Below are 13652 nucleotides of genomic sequence, written 5' to 3' on the forward strand. Positions count from 1 at the left end.
TCTGGGAAAGAATCCTCTTCCAAGCTCATTAAGTTTGTTGGAAGTATTCAGTTCCTCGCAGAACCGAATTCTTAATTTTCATTCTGGCTCCTGGCCAGAGACCACTCTCAGTCCTAAAGGTCACTCTGTGGTCTTTGCTACCATCCCTGTCCATTTCAGAGCCAGCAATAGAGAGCTCTCTTCCTGTCCAACCCCTCTCACACTGAATCTCTCAAGCTTCTCTTATGCTAATAGCAGAAGAAAGCTGTTTTTAAAGGGCTCATGTGATGAGATTAGACCCATGCAGGTAATCGCCATTTGATTAGCTTGAAGTCGATCATTTAGTAGGCTTAATTACAACTGCAAAAACTGCTTTTGTTGTAATGCAATACAATTGTGGACAGACAGGGTATCCCAACATCTTCAGTCCTGGGATTAGAGTAGGAAATCTTGGGAAACATTTTAGAATTCTGCCTACCACGCTCTCTTTTCAACTTCAATCTGATTTGGTTCTTCTGAATCCACAAGGAAAGCTTTAGTTTTATTGCATCATGAGAACACATTTTATGTTCCACTGTAAAAAAAAATTCAAAAGAAACCAATTATATTTAAGTAGGTTAAAACTGATAATCACACCTTTTAGGGGAACAACCTCAGAGTGTTTCTGCTGTGATTTGGAGACAGGGTAGTTTGTTGTTGTTTTTTTTTTTTCCTAGTCATTTTTTTTCCTGAAAAGACTGGTGGCAAGTGAAACTGTAAATTTAAATTCTTTAATACTGCACAAACCAGAGGATTCCCTTTTGTTGTTTGCTGGTGTATCCGTTGATGCTCCGAATCTAAAAGTCAGTGCAGCATGTATGTTTGACATATGCTGCTTAATTACAGCCAGAAAATATTTCATTGGTGACACTATCTTACATTTTTAATGAGTACAGTTCTGCATTGCTATAACAACACAATAAATATTTAAGAACCAACTCCCTAAAAATCTAATTTACTAGCCAGAAAGATGTATTGCATTTTTGAAGAACAATTAGGAAACAATGGAGATGTAGTGGGCAAGGAATTATAATCTTTAAATATTTTTAAAAGCTCAAAAAGAAGGATCAATCATTTGTTGTGAATCTAGTAGGTCAATCTAGGAATGAGGGGCAGAAATGGCAAGGAAGTATATTTCAAAAAAGAGGGAGAATTTTCCTTAAAAATAACAATAAAATAGAATTCCCTGAGCAGGAACAGGCTCTTGAGAAAACCAGTGTGTTTCTTTCAGGTTGAGGTATCCTGACAGAGAAGTCTGAACCCCATACTAGGAGTGCCCACCTTATCTGAAAAAGGACAGATGGTAGGTCTTTTCAGCTTTGCAGGCCATTCTGTCTCTGTCACAACTACTTAACTCTGTAGGGTGAAACAAGCATGACTCATACAGGAATGAATGAGCATGACTGTGTTCCAATAAAACGTTATTTACAAAAACAGACCGGATTTGGACCTGGAAATAAAGAGTCTTATTTCCTGAATTGGGTGGGAAGAAGACCTAAACCTTGACCAGTTCCCTTCCATCCTTAAAACTTCACTGTTATAGGATCCTTTCACTAGGATTAGGCAGGCATTGATATCACTTGTCAAATTCTCTTTGTGCTTTCCAGGATGATCTGTCCATTCCCACCCCTTATTCAGTTGTGTAGCTGGGCCATTATACTGGAAAAGTCCAGTTAGACAAGATTTCTTATGACCCCAAATAACTGGGAATGTTATAGGACACTTTTAAGAATGAAAACTTGTGCATGAATTCTATGGTCCTATTATGAAACAGTTAAGGTATTAAACAGCGGAACACAGGAATGGGACTTTCATAGGATATGTTGACAAGACAAAAAGTTGAAACTGTTGGCGGAAAACCAAAGTCAATATCAGAGCCAAGCAAATACTGCCCACAGAGCCCTATTAGGAAAGCTTGAAGACCAGCCATTTTTCAGGAGCGAGAGACCTCCTCACCTCCAGAGCCATGGAAGTAATTGTGCTTTTCAGGTAGAGAACTTCTATTATTCTGATTGTTTCCAAATAGATTTTTCGTGAGGTACTATACTTACTTGATGAAGAAGCTATTAGTTGATGTTCTAATTTTCTGTGCATTTAGAAAATGGAGATGGAACTGATGTTCTCATCTGTGGAGCTGAGTGGAAGATACTGTTAAATCAAAGAGAATATTGACTGATTTAAAAATTTTAAATGGGTTTGAATATTTTGAGTATCTTTCCTTAGGGCTTCTGGACTGATAGCATTGCCATGGTTTACAATAGTTTTCTTTTTGCTCAAATCAAGAGGCTTCACAAGTGTTTAACTCCGTTCTATCAGTTCACTTTCCACAATTCCTAAGACCACAGGTGCCAAATGAGCAATAAACACAACAGTAGTCTAGTGGTCTCAAATTATATCTTGTGCCAAGTCCTTGGGTACAGAAGATAAAGAAAACCTTTGCTTTCTCTACTGGTAATTGTGAGCTTAGATTTGCAATTCAGACATTTATAAGAAAATCTGTATCACCTTTTTATAAGAATAGACATTTATAAGAAAATCTGTATCACCAAATTAAGGTTCATGGTAAATATGATCTACAAGCAGCAGGGTCATGTGTTTGCTTCTTTCTCTTTTAGGATAATTTCATTCAGACAAGCAGTTTACTTCATGTGCCTGTTTGCTGCAGTTTCCTGTGGTGAGTGTGGATTATCTATAAGACATAAAGTTAGAGATGGATGGGAGAGAAATAATCAAGTGAGACATCCACCCTTCAGGACACATATCCTTTTAAGGTTCAGTACCCACTACCACTTTTCAGATGTATTGCTCTAGATACACCAGAGGGAGGAGCCCAGAAGTGAGAATGTCCTGGGCAGACGGTAACAGAAACTTCTCTTTGGAAATGACACTCCACAAAGCAGTGGACTCTTTATTTTTGTGATCAACATTTAGAAAATCAACTTATATGAATATTCTAAAGGGCTCTAGGCATTTTACAGTGTCTGGGTCCAACCCAAGTATCATCATAGTATGTACTCATTAGGTTGGCTTACTCTTTTAGACCTCTGGGGAAACATTTCAGAAATGAAAGTAACTGGTTTATATTTAATTGAGTTTCAACATCAGGTTTTGATCTTATTTCTCTTTCTATCCATTCCATTAAATTTCCAGAGAATAAGGATGACTCTGGACACAGTTTTTCATTAATCATTGCAGAATGGAGTTTCTACAGTGCCACCATTATGGGGGGTTTCTAAATCTATGTTGACATAAGAAGACCACATCGCAAGGGATGGGATAAACACCTCTTGAGTAAGGGTTATGTTTGAAAAGAAATATAATTTCTTAAGGAAAAAGATTTTTTCCGCCTAAACCAAACATACCTCCGCCTGTCCCCTCACTACTATTTGCTCTTCTGAGCCATAATTGTTATCATGCACAAATCCATTGAATGCTAAGAAGTAGAAACCAGAGGTGCTTTGAACATGGCCACTTCAATTTTGTTATTTTTGACCAAAAAAATTATGATCATGCTAGGAAAACTAGAGGTGCAAATTAGCATAAAATGAGAAACTACATATTGTCTGTAGTCTTACGATTCAGAAACAGCCTTTGTTAAAAATCTTTTGTTTAGTCTTTCAGATCTTTTTTCTGCACATATCTTTATACATTTAACAAAGATGTTATTAATTCTAAATACTTTTTTTGTAACTTATGTTTCCCATGGATAGTGATCCTTTTCATGCAAATAAATGTATGTCATGTTTTGGGGCTTAATATTCTTCTCTGTTCATGGTATTTTGGGTTTTTTTATATCTTTTTTTATTACTCAAATGAATTTATCACATCCGTAGTTGTATAATGATCATAACAGTCTGATTTCACATGATTTCCATCCCACAACCCAAGCACATCCCCCCTCACCCCAACTGTCTCCTCCGGAGATCATAAGTGTTTTTCAGTGTCTGAAAGTCAGCATCTATTCTGCAAAGAAGTTCGGTCTGTCCTTTTTTCAGATTCCAAAGATCAGTGAAAGCATTTGATGTTGGTGTCTCATTGTATGACTGACTTCACTTAGCATGATAATTTTTATGACTATTCATGTTGCTAAAAATGCCACTATATCATTCCTTTTTAAGGCCAAGTAATATTCCATTTTGTATATGCACCACTTCTTCTTGATCTACTCCTCTGTCAGTAGACATTTAGGTTGTTTCCATGTCTTGGCTATTGAAAATAGTGCTGCAGTGAACATCGGAGTACATGTGTCTTTTCGAGTCATGGTTTTCTTTGGGTAGATTCCCAAGAGTGGGATTGTTGGATCCAATGGGAGTTCTATTTGTAGTTTTCTGAGGCATCTCAATCCTTTTTTCCACAGTGATTGCACCAATTTACTATGCCACCAAGAGTGTACTAGGGTTCCTTTTTCTCCACACTTCTTGTTTGTAGCCTTTTGGATGATGGCCATTCTGGTTGGTGTTAGGTGGTACCTCAGAGTGGTTTTGATTTGCATTTCTCTAATAATGGGTGATGTTGAACATCTCTTTGTGTGCTTTTTGGCCATGTGTATGTCTTCTTTGGAGAATTGTCTGTTTAGATGTTCTGCCCATCTTTTGATGGGGTTGTTTGTTTTTTGATATGGAGTGGTAGGAGGTGTTTATAAATTTTGGAGATTAATCCCTTGTAAATCGATTCATTTGCAAAGATTTTCTCCCATTCTATGGGTTGTCTTTTTGTGTCATTTAGGGTTTCCTTTTCTGTGCAGAAACTTTGAAGGTTGATTAGGTCCCATTTGTTTATTTTTGTTTTTATTGTCAGTAGCCTAAGAGGTGGATCTGAGAAGATGTTGCTGTCATTTATGTCAGAGAGTGTTTGGCCTATGTTTTCCTCTAAGAGTTTTATAGTGTCTGGTCTTATATCTAGGTCTTGAATCCATTTGGAGTTTCTTTTTGTGTATGGTGTTAGGGAGTGTTCTAGTTTCATTCTTTTCCATGTGGCTGTCCAGTTTCCCCAGCACTACTTATTGAACAGGCTGTCTTTTCTCCGTTGTATATTCTTGCCTCCTTTGTCATAGATGAGTTGGCTGTAGGTGAGTGGGTTGAATTCTGGGCTTTCTATCCTGTTCCACTGATCCATATTTCTGTCTTTGTGCCAGTACCATACGGTTTTGATGATTGCTGCTTTGTAGTCTAGTCTGAAGTCAGGGAGCCTGATTCCTCCAGCTCCATTCTTCTTTTTCAGGATGTCTTTGTCTATTCTGGGTCTTTTGTGCTTCCAAACAAACTTTAAAATATTTTGTTCGAGTTCTGTGAAAAATGTCCTTGGTAATTTGACAGGGATGACACTGAAACTTTATATAGCCTTAGGTAGTATAGTCATTTTGATAATATTAACTCCAAGAGCATGGTATGTCTTTCCACCTATTTGTGTCATCTTTGATTTCTTTCATCAGTGTGTTATAGTTTTCAGAGTACAGGTCTTTTGTGTCTTTAGGTAGGTTTACTCCTAGGTAGTTTATTCTTTTGGATGCAGTGGTAAACAGGATTGCTTCCCTAATTTCTCTTTCTGATCTTTCATTGTTAGTGTATAGAAATGCCATCGATTTCTGTGTGTTAATTTTGAATCCTGTGACTTTGCCAAATTCATGGATGAGCTCTAACAGTTTTCTGGTAGTGTCTTTAGGATTCTCTAGGTATGGTATCATGTCATCTGCAAATAGGGATAGTTTTACTTCTTCCTTTCCAATTTGGATTCCTTTTATTTCTTTTACTTCTCTGATTACTGTGGCTAGGTTGTCCAAAACTATGTTGAAGAGTAGTGGTGAGAGCGGACATCCTTGTCTTGTTCCTAATCTCAGTGGGAATTCTTTCAGCTTTTCACCATTGAGAATGATGTTCGCTGTGGGTTTGTCATATATGGCCTTTATTATGTTGAAGTAGGTTCCGTCTATGCCCACTTTCTGAAGGGTTTTTATCAGAAATGGGTGTTGGATTTTGTCAAAGGCTTTTTCCTGTGTCTATTGAGAGGATCATGTGGTTTTTATTCTTCAGTTTGTTAATGTGGTGTATCACACTGATGAATTTGCAGATGTTGAAGAACCCTTGCATCCCTGAGATAAATCCCACTTGATCATGATGTACAATCCTTTTCATGTATTGTTGGATGCGGTTTGCTAGTATTTTGTTGAGGACTTTTGCATCGATGTTCATCAGTGAAATTGGCCTGTAGTTTTCTTTTATTTTTGTGGTATCTTTGTCTGGTTTTGGTATCAGTGTGATGGTGGCCTCATAGTATGACTTTGGGAGTGTCCCTTCCTCTGCAATTTTTTGAAATAGTTTCAGAAGGAGAGGTGTTAACTCTTCTCTAAATGTTTGATAGAATTTGCCTGTGAAGCCATCTGGTCCTGGACTTTTGTTTGTTGGAAGTTTCTCAATCACAGTTTCAATTTCAGTACTTGTGATTGGTCCATTCATCTTTCCTATTTCGTCTTGGTTTAGTCTTGGAAGATTGTTCTTTTCTAAGAATTTGTCCATTTCTTCTAGGTTTTCTGTTTTATTGGCATCTAGTTGCACATAGTAGTCTCTTCTGATCCTTCACATTTCTGTGATGTCTGTTATTACTTCTCCTTTTTCATTTCTAATTTTTTTCTATTTGAGTCCTCTCTCTTTTTTTCTTGGTATGTCTGGCTAAGGGTTTATCAATTTTGTTGATCTTCTCAAAGAACCAGCTTTTCGCTTCATTGATCTTTTCTATCGTTTTCTTTGTTTCTATTTCCTTGATTTCTGCTCTGACCTTTATGATTTCTTTCCTTCTACTAACTTCAGGTCTTGTCTGTTCTTCTCTCTTGAGCTGCTTTAGATGTAAAGTTAGGTCATGTATTTGAGCTTTTTTTGTTTCCTGAGGTGGGCTTGTATTGCTATAAACTTTCCTCTTAGAATGGCTTTTGTTGCATCCCATAGGTTTTGGAGTGTCGTATCTTTGTTGTCATTTGCTGCTAGGTATTTTTTAATTTCCTCTTTCATTTCATCAGTGATTGACTGGTTGTGAAGTGGATCTCTTGAAGACAGCATATATATGGGTCTTGTTTTTGTATCCATTCAGCCAGTCTATGTCTTTTGGTTGGGGCGTTTAGTCCATTCACATTTAAGGTAATTATTGATATGTATGTTCTTGTTGCCATTTTATTAATTGCTTTGGATTTGTTTTTGCTGGTCTTTTTTCTTTCCTCCTTCTCTTGTTCTTTTCTGCCTAGAGAAGTTCCTTTAGTATTTGTTATAAGGCTGGTTTAGTGTTGCTGAATTCTCTCAGCTTTTGCTTATCCGTGAAGGTTTTGCTTTCCCCTTCAAATCTGAACAAGAGCTTTGCTGGGTCAAGTAATCTTGGTTGGAGGTTTTTTCCTTTCATCACGTTAAGTATATCATGCCATTCCCTTCTGGCCTGCAGAGTTTCTGCTGAAAAATCTGCTGATAACCTTATTGGGGTTCCCTTGTATGTGATTTGTTTCTTTTCCCTAGCTGCTTTCAAGATTTTCTCTTTGTCTTTAATTTTGATCAGTTTGATTAATATGTGTCTTGGTATATTCCTCCTTGGGTTTATTTTATATGGTACTCGTTGTGCTTCCTGGATTTGAGTGATTCCTTCCCCAAGTTTTTGGCTATTATCTCTTGGAATATTTTTTCTGTCCCCTTCTCTCTCTCTTCTCCTTCTGGCACCCCTATAATATGGATGTTGATGCGTTTAACCTTATCCCAGAGTTCTCTTAGACTCTCTTCATTTCTTTTCGATCTTTTTCTCTTTTCTGTTCCACATCCATAATTTCCAATAATCTGTCCTCTGCTTCACTTATTCGTTCTTCTGCTTCCTGTATTTTGCTGTTAGCTGCTTCTAGTGAATTTTTTATTTCAGTTATTGTATTTTGCATCTCTTCTTGTTTAAGTTTTATATCTTGTATCTCTTTGGTCAGTGTTTCCTGCAAGTTATCCATCTTTGCCTCCAGTTTATTTCCAATGTCTTGCATCATTTTCAGCAACAACAGTCTAAAGTCTTTTTCCTGGAGGCTGAGAATCTCCTCATGGCTTAGCTGATTTTCTGGGGTTTTTCCTTTCTCCCTCATCTGAGTTATAGTCCTCTGTCTTTTCATTTTTATAGGTTTTTGGTGTGGTGACCTTTTCACAGATAATAAATTCAGAGCCTCTCTTACTTCTGGTGTCTGCCCCCCTTGTGGCTGAAGTCAGTATGGGGGCTTGCTGTAGGCTTCCTGATAGGAGGGGCTGATGCCTGCCCACTGGTAGGTGGAGCTTATTCTAATCCCTCTGGTGGGTGGGGCTTAGTTTCTGTATGGGATTATAGGTGGCTGTGTGCTGAGGGTCTTTAGGTAGCCTGTTTATTGAGGGGCGGGGCTTTGATCCCACCTGGATTGTTGTTTGCCCTGGGGCTTCTCAATGCTGATTGACGGGTGCAGCCAGATTTTCCCAAAATGGCCACCTCCAGAGAAAGGCAGCTACTGAATATTCCCGAGATCTTTGCTTCTAATGTCCTTCCCTCACAACAAGCCACATTCACCCCTGTTTTCCCAGGATGTCCTCCAAGAATTGCAGTCAGATTTGACCCAGATTCCTATGGAGACTTTGCCTTGCCCTGAGACCCAATGCATGTGAAAATCTGTGTGCGCCTTTTAAGAATTGGGTCTCTGTTTCCCCCAGTCCCATGGAGCTCCTGTCACAAGCCCCATTGGCCTTCAATGCCAAATGCTCCAGGGGCTCTTTCTCCCAGTGCCAGATCCCCACACGTGAGGGTTTGATGTGGGTCTCAGAACTCTCACTCCTGTAGGTGAGTCTCTGTGAACCAGTTACTTTCCAGTCTGTGGAGCTTCCCACGCAGGAGTTATGGGGTTGTTTATATCATGAAATCGCCCCTCCTACCTCTTGATGTGTCCTCCTCTTTTTCTTCTGGAGTAGGATATTTTTTTTAAGGTTTCCGGTCCACTTGGGTGAAGAATGCTGTCTTTAGTTGTGAATTTTGTTGTTTTTAGGGGAGAAGTTGAGCTCCAGTCCATGTATTCATGGTATTTTGCAGGCGCATTCTTATACCCATATATTTCTGTAGAATAAATTTTCAGAATTTATTGAAAATACTAGATATAAAGATGTGCATATTTTTGTAGGTTTTATGACATGCACCATAAAATTATCTTCCAGGAAGAGTAAACATTTACCCCACTTAGGTCAATTCTAAAAATCGTCTATGTTTGGGTGGCCTAAATATATTCACCCTTCTGGAAACAATATCGTTAACTTATTTCTTCAAACTGCAGCCTCTCAATTAGGGTCTATGTGACCCAGGCAGGCTTGACCATTGAGAAAACACACACATCCTGCTGTCTGGAATGACCTGACCAGAGCCAAAGTCTTTCAACCTCTAGACATAAGATTCATTTTTTTTTCCCTCTGATTAGACTTCAATTATGTTAGAATGCAGAGGCCTGAGTTTCTGGCCTCATCTTGCCATTGTGTGGAGCTTGAGGGAAAAGACAACACTTTACAATAAAGCAAATGTATGAAGACAATTAAATTGTGTCTGATAGGATCAGCTTAGCATGAAGTCCAATTATTCCAGACGCAGCACAAGTTCTCTGGCTTTTGAACCACTATACTTCATCTGTACTTGAGTCACTTTGAACTAGTTTTTTGTTTGTTTGTTTTGTCATTTTCAACTAAAATCAGTATATCAACATTGGTTAATTGAAAACTTTTGTTAATCTGTTGAGTAATATGGCATGTAGTTGTTTTACCTTGCCTGTATTTATAATTCTTACTATTTTTCAGAGACTTACTAGTTGCTTCTCTTTCTTCTTTTTTTCTTTTCTTTTCTTTTTTTTTGGCTCTTTAGGGCTGCACCTGCAGCACATGGAGGTTCCCAGGCTGGGGGTCAAATTGGAGTTACAGCTGCCAGCCTACACCACAGCCACAGCAATGCCAGATCTGAGCCAGGTCTGCAACCTACACAACAGCTCAACCCACTGAGCAAGGCCAGGGATCAAACCTGCAACCTTCTGCATCTTAGGCAGATTCGTTTCTGCTGCACCACGATGGGAACTCCAGTTGCTTGTATTTCTTTTGCAAATGACTTTTTCATATCCTTAGCCCAATTTTTAAAAATTAAAATGCTTTTCTTCTTATTGATCATTTAAATTTTTTTTTTAACAAGACTGAATAACCTACCCAAAGTCCTTGGACACAGGGGCTAGTGTGACATAATATAACATAATATTTTATGTTTTAACTTATATAACAGTGCTTTACATACACTCTAAAATATACAAACAAGCCTGTCATTTTTGTCATCATTACCACCATGGTCACAGTCATTATTACCAACTTATGAGGATAAGCAAGACCACTTATTAGAACTTTCTTTCTACTACACTCCAAAGTTGGAATATTTCTAGTTACCCCCTTTCATCAGCAGAGCCACGTGGCAGTTCACAGAGGCTCAACTGCAGAATGGGAACTCCTAGGCTAGCACCAGCCATTGTTTGGGATGGGGGAGGATGGCTGCTTGATAATTATGAATCAGCCAAAAGCACCCATTGTCTAAAACACAGGCCACTTTGCAGTAGAGACTGTCACTGGATGAACTGCTCAGTGTTTTGTGTGAGTATATGAAATCCAGGCTTGTACACTTGGCAGCTTGTATTCCCAGAAGCTTCTACCCGAAGAGATCTCTGCTTTTTCTAAATATAAACTTCACCCATGGCTTAATCATCCTGGCATCATCTTTGAGGAGAAAAGATCTTGCTGGGTTGGATACCATAATAGGGAGAGCTCAGGGCCAGAATTCCCAGAGGGATGGGATGGGGCAGAGGAGATGTTTATCTTCAGGGCTTAATGAAATGCATGTGTCTGGAGTTCCCCTTATGGCTCAGCGGGTTAAGATCCAACTACTATCCATGAAGATGCGGGTTCAATCCCTGGTCTTGCTCAGTGGATTAAGGATCTGGCATTGCCAAGAGCTGTGGTGTAGGTTGGAGATGTGGCTTGGATCTTGCGTTGCTGTGGCTGTGGTATAGGCCAGCAGCCATAGCTCCCATTCAACCCCTACTCTGGGAGTTTCCATATGCTATGGGTGTGGCCCTAAAAAGAAAGGAAAAAAAAAAAAGAAAAGGAAAGAAAAGAAATGCATGTGTCTAAACTGCCCATTCTGCTGATGTAAAAAATAGGTATTACTAAAGTTGAGGTGTGCTTACTGCCGTAGGGAATGGACAAGGTTGTCCTTGGAATATGCTGTGGTTAATGGACTGTTGACCAACAAAAGTGAATGTTCTTCCTGAGTTGGAAAGTCTTATTAGGCAGACTTTGACACCAGTCTTGAGCAATGCTAAACAGCAAAGAGTTCAAAAAATATTTTCAGTTTGGCATATGTGTGCACCTGCCCAAACTATCGAAAAATAGAGCTTGCAGATGTCGAGCAAATATTGCCTCATTTGAACTCATTCCTAAAGTAATAAATATTTAATAACTGCTAGATTGCTTGAGTTAAACTGAGATGAGGAACAGCATTTAACCTTGCACACAAGAAAAGAGAACAAGTTTGGGAGTCAGAAGATTTAGGTTTATGTCCCAAGACATTCATTAGCTCTGTGGTGTTCTTGGGCAAACCTGTACTGCTCTGAGACTCACTTACTTAACCTCTTTCTTTAGTAAAAGGGGGAGGGATGCTTATGATAAAACCTGTCTCTAGCTTTGCTTACAGAGCTGTTATGAGACTCTACTGTGGAAGTTTGTCCTGCAGGTGTTTTGAAAGAGAGATCATACATTGTTACTTTTAATAAATGATATTTTTATAGAATATTAGAAGGCAGGGAGAAACCAAGATAAGCCTGCATTTGTGAGTGGAATAATTTTTGTACAAATTGTTGTATGGTTAATAAAAATCAACTGAGTTTTTAATATAGAAGTACCCATAAAATAACTTCGACATCATACATAATACCATAATATGTTTCATTCCTTTTTTTATTATTCAATGAATTTATTACATTTATAGTTATACAATAATCATCACAATCCAGTTTTACAGGATTTCCATCCCACGACCCCAGTGCGTCCCCCCACCCCCTGAAATGTCTCCTTAAAAGTTTTTCAAAGTCTGTGAGTCAGTATCTGTTCTGCAAAGAAGTTCATTGTGTCCTTTTTTCAGATTCCACATGTCAGTGAAAGCATTTGACGTTGGTGTCTCATTGTCTGACTCACTTCTGTAATTATTCATGTCATAAAGGTCTTTGGATATTCCATGTACAAAGTCAGAAGGTTCAGAGCATAGATACATTTCTGTTAAAATTATTATTTGCCTTTGTTCCAAATTGATGTCTCTCTTCTTTTAAATGATTCTATCACAGGATGCTTGCCTCAACTACATAAAAATACCTTCTTCCGAGGTGGGGATGTATCTGCCATGTACACCCCTAGTGCCCGACACTGCCAGATGATGTGCACCTTCCATCCTAGATGTTTGCTGTTTAGTTTTCTTCCTGCAGATTCAACTAGTGTCACAGACAAAAGGTAAAAGTTGAAGTTTCACTGCTGGAGAAGCCAGTCACTTTTCAAAATTGAATAAGTTGTGTGCAAAAAGGTAACATACAGCAGGGTTAAGTTTCTAAGTGGGGTTCAAGGACCATCAGAATCACCTGGAATAGTTCTAATCTAAGCAGATTCTTAGGCTCAGGCCCAGACCTACTGAACAAAAGTCTCTTGAGCCTAGAAATATGCATTTTAAACAATTGTTACATTCACTTACCATAGTAGAAGGTAGTCTCTTCATTTATTTAGTTAGTTAGTTAGTTAGTTAGTTGCGCCTGTGGCATGCAGAAATTCCAAGGCCAGGGATCAAACCTGAGCCACAGTGATGACAATGCTGAATCCTTAACCTCTAGGCCACCAGGGAACTCCTGAAGGTAGTCTTTTTCTATCCAAAAACTCAAAGAAAACACTTGAAAAATTATTGGGTTAGGTGTTATGTCAAGAAAGTGTCTAAAATAGGTGAATATTTCACCTGAACAAGAGAGATACTTGCTATCTGACCCCCGACCACATGTCTGGATAGCATGATATATATATATATATAGCATATATATATATAAACTGGAAATTTGGAAAACTAAGAGCATTTGAAAAATAATGGGTAATTAAAAGTCTTATTTGGTCATAAAATGGTCTAAGTACAAACATAGTTTTACTATATATTTTTTTCTTTTTAGGGCTGCACCTGTGGCATACGAAGTTCCCAGGCTAGGGGTCGAATTGGAGCTGCAGCTGCCAACTTACGCCACAGGCATGATGACACCAAATCTGAGCCGAATCTGCAAACTATGCCACAGCTTGCAGCGACACCAGATTCTTAACCCACTGATCCAGGCCAAGGATCAAACCTGCATCCTCATCAGATACAAGTCAGGGTCTCAACTAACTGAGCCACAACAGGAACTCAGATTTTCTTAAAATTTGATCAATATCCAGAATAAATATTTATTCTGTGTTCCCATTTCCATAATTTTTTATTTTATTTTTACTCTATTTGAATAAAAATAAAGCTTGTATAGACAACCCAGACTGTATGTGAGAGGCAGCAAATTTTCACAGAAAGTTAAGTGCTAGAAT

The 13652-nt window shown here is 38.5% G+C and overlaps 1 protein-coding gene across 1 annotated transcript in view; it reads left to right on the forward strand.

Annotated features, from left to right (window-relative positions):
* Nucleotides 1-1971: 1971 nt before the first annotated feature.
* Nucleotides 1972-13652, forward strand: part of KLKB1 (kallikrein B1) — a 28717-nt gene continuing 17036 nt past the window's right edge. Inside the window, 3 exon segments of the mRNA NM_214074.1 lie at nt 1972-2007; nt 2634-2692; nt 12395-12557. Coding sequence (NP_999239.1) covers nt 1985-2007; nt 2634-2692; nt 12395-12557 — 245 coding nt within the window. The 5' untranslated portion in view covers nt 1972-1984.

Source organism: Sus scrofa, chromosome 15 (genome assembly GCF_054392235.1).
Source record: "Sus scrofa isolate SSC_HxYL_T2T_F1_AM1 chromosome 15, Sscrofa_HxYL_maternal_Yorkshire_Landrace_v2.0, whole genome shotgun sequence".
Lineage (NCBI taxonomy): Eukaryota > Metazoa > Chordata > Mammalia > Artiodactyla > Suidae > Sus > Sus scrofa.